At 42.2% G+C, this 12,425-nt stretch overlaps 1 protein-coding gene across 4 annotated transcripts in view; it reads right to left on the bottom strand.

Annotated features, from left to right (window-relative positions):
- Positions 1-11,727, bottom strand: part of myom1b (myomesin 1b) — a 47,039-nt gene extending 35,312 nt beyond the window's left edge. Inside the window, exons 1-2 of one of the 4 annotated variants that reach the window (XM_080793917.1) lie at positions 11,633-11,727; positions 1-30 (exon numbers count right to left, since the gene is read on the bottom strand). The exon at positions 1-30 is cut by the window's left edge and continues 108 nt beyond it. In XM_080793917.1, the coding sequence (XP_080650043.1) occupies positions 1-30; positions 11,633-11,712 (110 nt within the window). In that variant the 5' untranslated portion in view covers positions 11,713-11,727. Of the gene's footprint in view, positions 31-3,097; positions 3,350-3,874; positions 4,009-11,632 lie in introns of those variants that run through there. The other 3 variants (XM_080793918.1, XM_080793916.1, XM_080793919.1) reach the window with 3 other exon arrangements.
- Between the last annotated feature and the right edge of the window lie 698 nt (positions 11,728-12,425).

The following is a 12,425-nucleotide window of genomic DNA, read 5'->3' on the forward strand; positions in this document are numbered from 1 at the left end:
TCCAGCCCAGAGTACGAAGACACTCTAAGTCTGAAGATAATATGCAGTACAATATACTGTCAGTCTGCTGGTATACAGCAGTATTATAGTGCCCAACAAAAACAACATGTCGCCAATGATATGGGGATGAAGCCATGGTCATGAGGGTGAGATGAGATATGTATTAATATTCAGTAGGGTGGTGAATGGTTACATTTGGAAGACATGCTCTTTTATACATGTCTAAAAGTAATTTCCTCTTTAAAACAAACAATACGTGATCATCACTCACTGAGTAAAACTGAAAGCTGTAGGCATCAGAAGAAACTGAATCTGCTCAAATAACCAACATTCAACAAATCAACATTGGACGACTCACTCAAAGAGCCACAAGCATCACTGTGCAGATTTAGAATTACCACTATTCGAATAATGAATACAATAAATCAAATAGCAATCTGTCCACTGTATAGCGTTCAGGGAAGGTCAATACTCTCATCTTGTTTCTCTGGAATCAATACGGCTCTTGGAGCTTACTAGGAGCTTCCTTGGTGGCAAGCATAGAAAAGAATAGCTTTGGTGACAAGAGTGTAACGGAACGGAATGTGGCTGAGTGACTGTCCCTCTTCGCAGACCTTTGAGGCATCTGGGAATGCCCAATATTGCCATTCGGGGATAATGGAGAAACGCTTGTCGGGATGGATTATGATGAAGAGGACCTCAATTCCACCATGGAGAAGTTGGCAAAGATGTAACCAACTGATGAATGGTAGTGTGTGTGTTCTTAAAAAGGATGCGACCCTCTCAACACATCTGTGTTTGGCTTGGCACAACATATACTGTTATTTTCAGCACCACATATGTTGACAACATTTGGCGTGTTGATATACATTGCCATAGTATATTGAGTGATGACACCCTCTTGCTCTCTAACTTTATACTCTGTTACACACTCTCCGTTAGTAAAAACCTACTGCAGGCTTCTGCTAGCCACTCTGGAAGGAGACAACCAGAATATTACTTTATCAGCCTTATATAAATCAAGTTAATCAACCTTTTATTTATACAATGTTCTGATTAGCTGAGTGTTGTGTTTTAATAATCTCTCAGTAACCACCATGCAGGCCTAAGGGTGGGGATTATGTTTTTGCGCCTGTCCATCCATGTGTGTGTGTGTGTGTGTGTGTGTGTGTGTGTGTGTGTGTGTGTGTGTGCGCGCGCGCGCGTGCGTGCGTGTGTGTGTGTGTGCGTGTGCGTGAGACAATTACAATTTTAATTGTAATTGTAAATTGTAAATTAGGCACACATGGTCTTGTGAGTCATGTGACAATGAAAAGGTTAAAATATCCACACACTGTTTTAAAGCTCCCAAATCCTTGTATTTAATTCCTAAGCCAATACGCTTAATGTGATAGTGAAAGACCATCAAACAGGGTATTGATACTGTTTGTCTGTAATTAGCTTCACACATTTGTGGGTGGAGCGTTTTTCTAACAAAAATCACTATAACAACCAATACAATCATTCCCGAATTGGAATCACACGTTGAGGGGATTATAAAAGCCCCACAGGCCACGACTGACACAGCCCTGGGTAGGCCATCCTGGCCTGGTGTGCCACACTCTTCTACTTGTCAAATAAAATATTTCACTGTGACTCAATCATCACATGCCGGGGAATCTAACATTCCCAAAACTAGGCTATGACTGTAGATAATGCAAACGTAATATAGTAAAACGGTTTGTACCTCTGCTCCAGAGAACTCACTAATGTTCTGGACCAGACCTAGTTTGTACCATAACTGTGGCTGCAATTTACTATACAGCTCTGTTGACATTTGAGTGAACATGTTGCTTATATACCAGCTAACAGAACTAAAGCCCGGTAAGTTGCTTGTCTTTTAGTGTGAGGCCATTCACTACAGAAATTCCATAACGAAACGATACTGGTCGTCACAAATCCGAAATGTCTTGCAGCACATACAAATTGCAAATACACATTGCAAATACAAACTAGGCCTATTGGACACCACACCATCATCAAATGTCCTACTTCTCCAGAATAAATAATTCAGACCAGGCTGTGAGCTCGATTAACTGAAGTGAAATCTAACAACATCACGCCATCATTGAACAGTCAAATATGTTATAGCCTAATATATTCAGGTTGGGCAAACTTTAGACTAACTTTAGACTATCAAACGTTAATAATACACACAAAACTGTGGAGGACACCATACACTCTCTTAAACAAAAAATAATAATACATATTTTCTATCCATCAGATCCTAAGCCAATAATTTGATGACTGACGGTGTCCTACTGAGTCCTCTACTGATCGAAGACCCGGTCATCAAATTTGAATGCAAAAACAAAAGAATCTCCATGAATTCAAGGCTTCATGGGATGTGTAATTCAGAGAAAATAAGTCATTTTTTGGGTGAACTACTCCTTTAACGCTCCCACAATATGACCAACAGGAGCGCAGGTCTCTGACGGAACAGAGAAAGTGTAACACGACTCTGGCCAAGCTATTTCAGTCTATGTCTACAGTACACCATATACCATAACATGGTATTTTACAGTAAATTCCTTACGGCATATATTAATATCCATAATGAAATCAAAACTAGACCCACAATCACCAGATATTGCAACAGATCTGGTTTTATATATTTGTTGTGGGTGTAGAGTGGGGTTAAAGCCAAGGTATACAATAAGTAAGTAAAGTGCATTAGCAGCATGTATCAACACAAGCCCAGGGTCGCATCATGCATCTACTCGTGCCAATGAAGAGTAGGTGCACGGAAATTCATGCAGGATTCATGAGTTAAAAGACAGATAGTCAGCCAGAGTCATGGAGAAATATCAGCAGTACTTTAGGCCTACGTGGGCTATGCAGATGGGTCAGAGAGGTGGGGGAGGGGGTGTAATCCAGCATGGGGTGATGGAAGGTAGAAACTTGCTCAAAGCCTGGTGGTTCAGACTGGCAAAGGAAGGGTAGGGGTGGTGTAGTAGGTGATGGGGTTAAGGGGGCAGCAGGGATTTCCACTGTGACAATGGGATGGATAGACTGATGGAGGGGTGAATATATACTGTACAGTCCTCCTCCGCCTTACCCCCTGCTGGCGCTCTGGGAGCTCCTGGAGCCGCTGCGTGCAGCGTAGTTGCTGCTGGCGGATTGGTAGTGGCTAATGGTGGACTCCGTCTCCCTGCTGCGGTAGCCACGGTCATAGTGGCGATGCTGCTTCTGGTAGAATGGTATAGACCCCGACATCCTGGGCAGACAATGCTTCTCCTGGCTGGCACGAGAGCCCTGAGTGGCCGACTGTCTTTCTGCCTAACTGTCTCTCTCTGTGCTTTTATAGCTACTGTTCAAAAGCAGTTGGGTTGAATGTTAACATGTTGGATAGAACGATAGGCCTAACAGTAAGCCAGCCATGAGTGTAATGTTCTGTCATGGACAGTGAATGATTTCGTTTGAGTGGTCAGCTTCAAATGCCATGTAGCCACACAAGGCTGTATAGCTACAGGGAGCATTAGATTCTAATTACATTGTTCTTTTATTTGTTTAAACAATGGGCAATCAGCCAAAGGTTTTTTTAGGTAATGAGATAGATTTCTTGTGAATGATTAGTCAATCAAGTCTATGTAACTTGTATTAATTATATTTCAGCTAAAAAATATAATTCCTTCTTCAAAGAACAAGTCCACGTCCTTACATAAGGAAGCCAAATTCGCTGGCATGACATGGCACATAATTGAGTCAGGCAATCAGGCAGCTTATATCAACAACATGCATGTCCAGATATAATTATGCAACACAGTAAATGTACAGTAACTCTCACATTAATTGTCCCAGCAGCCAGGAACAGTCAACTCAGATTGTCACTTACCCTGGCCAAAAAGCCACTAACTCCCAACTTCAGAGGAAAAGATGGTCCAACTCCACACTTAAAGCAACAAAGCTTGATATCCTGGTTAAGCAACAGGTAGGTGCGCTTACAGAGGACAGGGCTGCGGGCTACACACAACAAAAATAATGTTGGCACTGATGGGAATGTCACAGCAGCAGTCACGTCCTTTTATGGTGAGGGTGCAGATAAATATAGCCTGGAGGGTGAGCAGTGCAACAGACCTAGCCAGTGGGCCTCAAGCATGAATGCATTCAGGCCTTGAGCTCCTTTTAGTGCAGGCAGGGATCTTCAACGTTTTTCAGGCCAAGGACCCCTTTAGCTGAGCCAGAGATGAAGCAGGAACCCTCACTACTACGTACAATTGGGTTGCAGATCAGCTATTTTTTTGGCTAATGTTCCTCTAAGAATAGAGATGCTATAGGGTTCAATATTATACTGTATAATTAATTCTTATCACACAAAGATTTGGCAGACTCCCTGTTGTAACTATCTGGGCCCCGAGGAGTCCCGGACCCCTTATTGAAGAACCCTTTTTTAGTGTAATTATATGACCATGTCACATGCATAAGTTTTCAGTTGAAAATATGTTGCCAAATTAAGAACATGGTCAACAATTTTGAACATGTATTCAACATAGTTTCAGGGATGGGATGTGTGAGAGCAGGACTTCCACAGAAACAATATTTGGATATCAGAGGGCCGATCCACTCACAACACTGCCAATGTCACATCAAGTCAAATTATATTTAACGTAAAAACAAAACAATATTAAAGTAACAAAAACGACAAAACCAAAGGAGTTCAATGTACACACACACACACACACACACACACACACACACACACACACACACACACACACACACACACACACACACACACACACACACACACACACACACACACACACACACACACACACACACACACACACACAGTAGGCAGATGAAGATTAAACAATAAACTAGAAGAAATCTCCACCAGGGCAGGTCAGGTTGTGGCCTCCTGGTGGCGCTATAATAGGCCAATGTGAAAAGGGTGCCATGGCAATTGGATGATTTGAGGCATTTTGTTCCAAAAATGTAAATGTGAAAAGGGTGGGATATATTCCTCAGCCTAGTAGGAAAGTGCATGCAAGATTTCACGTAAATTGCACGCTACGTTCATGATATGAGGCTTTTTGTTCAAAATGGGCCAGTCCTGCAAACTTTGAAAGCCAATGTTAGCCAATTAGGATGGAATATGAAATATCAGGCACATGATGACTAGATACTGTGAAACGATCTGCGGGACTTTTTGAAAATCTGGAGTAGTAATAGCAAAAAATGTCGGCCTCCTGGTGGCGCTATAACAGGCCGTTCTGGAACAGGGCAGAGGTTCATTGTTGGCATCTAGAGAGTGTGTGTGCAAGGTTTGGCATGGATCGGGCCAACAGTGCCAGGGATTAGCTGGTAACGGACGGACACACGGACACATGGACGGATGGAGTGCAAAACATACTCTCTCCCCATGCCTTCGGCCTGGTGGAGACAATAAACAAACTGGATAACTGTAATGCACTAAATGCAGTACATGCTTGATGTTTCCCATATTAAACTCTTTAGAGGTGAAAATCCTTGTTTATCCCATTGTTGAATATACTGTGTGTACAGGACCTCTAAAGGTTGTCTTGGCAGTTTATAATCTCAGCTGTGACTGTTGCTATCTTTAGCCATTCTATTGTTACTTCACATACATCAAATGCCTGTCTCCAGTCCAGAGACGCCCTTTCTCTCTCTCTGCATGTATGTATTGTATGGCAGGGCAGATGCATGATTGAGACAGTTGAAGAGTCGACTTCTCATCACGGAAAATAGCAAGTCAACCATGTCACTCTATGGCCAAGAATGACTTTGCTTTATGGTGATGAGTGAAAGAGATATTTATAATTATAATAATTAGAACAGCATTCGTCATCAAATCATGTCATAGTATTATATATTTCATATTATACAAGCTACGCTAAACCCTATAATAAAACGTTTGCTTGTTTACTGGGTTCATATATAGTCTACTACCCTGTCACCCAAGAAATTATTTATTTTCTATCAATTACAATAATTCTCAATCTCCTACTAATTATTGACTTAGGAATGCGACAAAAACTAAAATCTCTCAATGAATTGTGTGTGTATATGGTAATTGTTTGCAATACCGGTAATTACTTTTTTGGGTGAACTACTCTGAAGTATATTCCTGATATGTCCAGACTTGAATGCCCTGTCTAACACCTATACTACAGACTGACTGTAGCCAAAGGATCATGGGACGTAACGGAACATCAACTCCATTAAGATGCCTGTCAGTGTCTGTCTTTCAGTAGCTTACAGTGAAAATATCCTGAGATTAACGCTAACTACCAGAGTAGAACCCCCACACCCCAGTTACATAATAAACAGCTGTCAAAATCAAGTTCATATAAATAATATTTTCCTTTAAACGACACATTAAATGCTGTTACTTTCACGCTGATAATATACAACTAAACTGACTTGAGTGAATAAATGATAAGATACGATGAAATATTCTTCGCAAAGGGGGACATTCTAATTCATCAGAACAGATCATGCAGTTCAAACAAAGATAAACAAGCCGATGGTTCCATTTGTACGCTCTTGGATTTCACTGTGTACTTAACAATGATACACCTGGGAAAAACTGAATCCATTCTCTTCGGATCAAATAGTAATCTCAAAAAGGCAGATGGCTTCTTGGTTAGAGTTGGTGATGATATTATCACACGGAAGGATCAAATTACCTACCTAGGTTCCATCCTGGAGGCCAATCTTTCCGGTGATAAGATGGCCACCAACGTAATCAAAAAAGTCAATCAAAGAACAAGATTCCTCTACAGGATCTCCTCACTGGTCGACAAAAACACCTTGAAGACCTTAACAGGAGCCCTCGTACAAGGTTTCTTTGACTATGCATCCACCTCCTGGTACCACAGCACCTCAAAGGCCCTTAAAACAAGGCTCCAGACCTCCCAAAACAAACTGGTCAGGCTCCTACTTGGCCTCACCCCCCGAACCCACCTCACCCCTGCCCACTTTGACAGGCTGGGATGGCTTAGGGTCGACGACAGAGTACAGCATCTTGCAATGGGTCTGGTCCACAAGATTAGATACACCACCAAGATACCCATGTACCTGTCTAAATACTTCCTTAATGTAAACGAAGTCCACACCCACAACACCAGAGGGAGTGCAACAAACCATGTACAACCCAGATTCGGCACAAACAAGGGGCTAAATTCTTTTCGCTCCTATGCGACCAAAATGTGGAACGCCCTACCAACAGTCATTAAGACATGTGAATCCCTTGGCTCCTTCAAAACTGCTCTCAAAGGGCACCTACGGATGGCTGCAATTCGAAACTGGCCTCTGTAAAAGCTGAATTTTTATCTGGATTGTACTATGTTTTTGTATGGACGTGGTGTTGGGTGCCTGCACATATGCACACATGGCATAAACGCATGGTGTTGTGTGCAGGCGCCCTACACTCTGTCTTTGTACTATGGATTGTACTATGTTTTTGTATGGACGTGGTGTTGGGTGCCTGCACATATGCACACATGGCATCAACGCATGGTGTTGTGTGCAGGCGCCCTACACTCTGTCTTTCGTTTTCTTTTATCCCCCTGTTCCCCTCACTGTATATATATTTTTTTTCCCTTTTCGCTTCCTATATGATGAATTCCTGTTCTGTTCTTAACTACATAGAAGTGTCTATTTGTTTGTCTCTAAATGTTTTGATGAATTGAACAATGTGGACCCTGTTGTAAACAAGTGTAAGGCTTAATTGGGTCGTCCACTCACAGTTAACAGTCTTTGTATTGAGTTTGTGCTTGAAATGTACTGTAATTCTGCAAACTGTTAATAAAGATTTCAATCAATCAATCAATCAATACATTTATTTTCGTCCATGCTAAACCCCTTATTCCTAAACTTCTTTTTTTTACTATTTTGAAAAACACAGTAAAAAAGGCAATGAAGTTCAGGGATAAGGGGTTTAGCATGGATGAAAATAGAGCCCTTAAACTCCTTGGTTTTGTTCACAAGTGAGGGGAGGATGGAGAAGGAGATCAGCCGGAGAATGGGAGAGACAGGGGTGGTATTGCAGTCGCTGTACCGTACTGTTGTGAGAGCTGAGCCAGAAGGCAAAGCTAAAGTCTATCGAGCAATCTTCATTCCTGCTCTCACTATGGTGATGAAGTGTGGGTCATGACCGAAAGACAAGCAGACGAAATTAGTTTTCTCTGACGGGTGGCTACAGGCATCTCCCTTGGAGATCGGGTGAGAAGGTCAGTCACGCGAGAGAGACTCGGAGTCGCTGCTTTTTCACCTGGAAAGGAGTCCGCTTAGGTGGTTCGGGCATCCGGTTAGGATGCCCCTCAAGTGTCTCCCTAGGGAGGCCCTCGAGGCACGTCCCAATGGCAAAAGACCCCGGGGAAGACCAAGGTGCAGATGGAGGGATTGCATCGCCACACTGGCCTTGGAACGCCTCGGGATCCCCCAGTAGGAAGTTACTAATGTTTCTCTGGACTGGGAAGTCTGGACTCTGGTGGAGCTGTTGCCCCCACGACCCGATTACGGATAAGTGGTCGAAGATGGATGGATGGATGGCCTTAACAATGACTCATCTCATTACATCCTGTGGTATTTCAAAGGGGAGGATCCCTTGCTATCACATATTCTATTTTAGCAAATCCCATTGCCAATGGGGTCTTCAGTATAGCTCTTGGGGCCTGTTATTTTGGCCATCAAACATGCATGCACACACAGGGGTCATCGCCATGTTAGCCTCGGAAACCCGGGCGTTTCATCGCCAAAATTCCATTTTGCCATGGACATACAAAATGAGTGGACAATAATATTACCATAAACACACAAAGAAATAGCCCTGAATGACCATAACAGGTCTGTAACTCTGAGAGTGTACGGATCTATTTGCAAATAAAACATTTGAGAACAACTAATACTATAGTGGAAACCTAATATGCCATATTGTCATAGTAATATTCTGAAGAAAACCTTGACATTCATAGTTGTCCTACATAGGAAACATAGTTTCCTATGTTAATAGCTCCCTCTAGTGGTTCAATATGACAATAGGCCTACAATAATATTTCCTGTGGCATATGCCTACTCTTCCAAGCCAAATGAATGAATGAATGAATCATTCAGTCTCTATCCTTCTTTATACTCTATGAATGGGACTGATCGAGGGTAGCTACTGGGACGTAAGTCGGGACTTGATCACCCCGGCTGAGTGAGGGGTATGATGTTGGGAGAACCGAAGCCCCGATGACCTTGGGATGCATCACTGAGGATACGTCCCAGGTGCATCCATGCGATGTATTTTTGTTTTTTTATGTCATTTGTAAGTTGATTAGCAGTATACTGTGGTTACTTAGGTCGTTTTATGCATATGTCCCGTAGCAGCATATGACGTGATGAAGATATGTACCAATGCCAGGGTAACTGGCTCTCAATGGTGACATAATAATGATATGTTTCAGTGTCGGGTGGATTATGTATACATGTATGTAATCTGACACCAATGCCATATCAAGCACAAATTAATCATTACGTCATATGCTGCCACAGGACATACGTATCGAAGCACCGGACAAAAACATTACTTGTACGCTCTGCTTGTGCAAGTAATAATAAAGTTTGACACTTAGGAAAGTGGTGTATTTAATCTATCATTGTAGTGTCAATAGTATTGGCACTACAAGGATAGATTTGTATTTATATGTGTGTATGCAATTTGTCTGTAGGCCTAAGATTCATTTAATGAATCAAATCAAATTTAATGTAATCTCATCAATATTGAGAAACCTTAGCATTGCCATTAACATTTAGAATGTCCCTCACATTTTTTTCAATTAAAGTCTTTGAGTTTTGCCCAGGGGTGAAAGTGGCTTTCATTTCTTACAGGAGCTCCCGAGAAGCGGCGCGGTCAAAAAACTTTTTCAAACCCCACAGTACCCCTGAAATGCATAGAAAACTGTATTTTTTTAATACAAAACAGGTCTTACACCTGCATTAGGCTACCTTTTTCATTACACTTACTAGAACATGATTGATTGTAACAAGTCCTACTCCTGTCCTATTTATACCATAATCACAAGGAAATGGAATGCTTCAACCATATACCAGATAATAAGCCCTGCATGTACTAGTCTATTGACACTAGTATTTGAGGCATACACGAGAAACAGATTATAATTTAAGAATGTATTTTGTCAATGTGCAAAATAACGAAAATTACCCCAAACTCCATCTCCTAATATTTTAGTTGAGGATAGATAGAGCAGAACAGGTAACAGAACAAAACAGAGCAGAACACTTCAAACAAAGTCCACAGAGGCCTAACCCTAAACCCTTGTCCTGAGTCACGGTGAGCCATGCAACCCGTTGAGTGAGCAGCTCTTCTTCCTTTGCCCAGCAACTAGCCCCTCTCGGAACCCCCTGGGTCAGCCCAATCCGAACCGAACCGGGCTGACCCGTAGGGTCCCTGGTCATGCTAAGATTTTCCAATGCGATTGTTGGAACGCGGATATAAAAAACTCAACCTTTCTTCGATCTGCTCGCTATTACCGTGCTTTGTATTGTGTTTGATTACGGATGTGCGAACTATAAGTACCTTACATACCTCTGATAAAATCTCCTGTGTCGCGGAAGCCGTTAAGTATTTTTAATCCATGTTTGATTAAAAATGTCGCTTTGATTTCTTCTTGTTTATTTACCGTTTATTGTACCGCCTCCCGATGTGCGGTTGGCTTTGCGGGCTACGTCCCTACCTTTGATCTGCTCCGTGACTCCGTCATAGCTATAGCACCACTAGCTAGCCAGATAGGCGGTACAATGAGGTGTCAATAAACAAGGTAGGAAGAAGCGACATTTTTAATCAATCATGGATTAAAAATACTTAACGGCTTCCGCGACACAGGAGATGTGTCGGTATGGTATGTAAGGTACTTATAGTTCGCACATTCGTAAGTCAATACATGAATAACCATGGTAAAAGCGCGCAGAAGTCCGTCTCATGGCCTGTTTACATTGTATTTGTCTGTGCGTAACTGGCGACAGCCCCACGTGAAGCAGGACCCAATGCAGTAAAGTCATAAAAGTATCAGAAACTTTACTACATTCGGGTTCTGCTTGCGGGGCTACCCAGCAACCTGCTCTGGATCCCCTTCCCCCAGACACATGTAAAGCGTATTTGAGTACTTCGAAAAGTGCTATAAAATTCCTGATATAATATCAGGAATTTCATAATCATATCAGTGATATTATTATTATTAATAATAATATGGGTGAGCCATATTCATTATATCCATGCATACTTTTCATTTGACCAACAACAACAAAACTGTTCTCCTTTGACAAACAACATTGATGCTAAATGTTCTAATATGAGAAATAAGGTAAAATAAACGAAAAAATAATGAAACATGGGGCGAGATATCCGTGCTTTGGGGCGAGATATCCGCGCTGTGGGGCGAGATATCCACGCTTTTCGAAAAGTGATATCCCAAGCCATATAGATTTTTACCTGTACTTTGAGATTTTTCCTGTACATTTAAACAGAGAGAGGGGGGGGGGGGGGGGGGGGGGGACGCATTAAGAGACACTAAGGTCAAGGTTGGCAATTTCTGAAACTTGGCAGCCCTGCCAAAATTATTACCTGTGCTTGGTGCTGGTCCCTGCTGCCACTTCTGCCTCCTCCTCCCCATCTGTCTCACTCTCTGTGACTCTGTCCGTCATGCTGCAACTGTTTGGTCTTGGTTGTTTTTCTAACTTTGTCTTTAATGACATTATATTCTTCAACTCTTTCCTTTCTCTTACAGAGCTGAGCTAATTTTGGTTGCATTGCCATTTCGCTTATATATTGTTTTTGTTTTAGCGCATTCTTCTACTGACTTTTTAGTTTACTTCTCAAAACAGTTGCCGCTGGCATTTCATTTACAGTTTCCTGTTTTGTTTTGGGGTTTTTTCTGAACCAATCAGAACTAAGTATTGCGTTGTGCCAGTCTTGTCAGCCAACCAGAAACATGGTTTGAACGTTGGTGGATTCGTCGTAGTATAGAGCCCGCCTTCTATATCTCTCCTCCAGTCCGTGGCCGCGGCGTGCGGTGGTACGGATCATTACGCTGGCTGAGTCTGACACAAACACACTGTTACAATTCAGAAGCACTTTTTATTATGAAAACCCGATTCTGACGTTAGTAGATTATGTTTTGATTGTTTTCTTCGTGGACATCCGTTTGTGGGCACCGTGGCAGGTTATTTAATAAAGTATTTTGATAGCTCCGGTGCGCTCTGGCCGGTCAGGTCTTACCGGGTCGGAGCTCCGGACAGTCCCGGCCCACTTTCACCCCTGGTTTTGCCTAGAGTCCTAGACTGACATTTTGATCACAGTAAAATTACAGTGGCAGTGACAGATGTCATTCAATTAACCTTTTATTGTTTATTGTTTA

This window comes from Protomyctophum bolini (genome assembly GCF_963924005.1).
Source record: "Protomyctophum bolini genome assembly, chromosome: 21".
Classification (NCBI taxonomy): Eukaryota; Metazoa; Chordata; class Actinopteri; order Myctophiformes; family Myctophidae; genus Protomyctophum; species Protomyctophum bolini.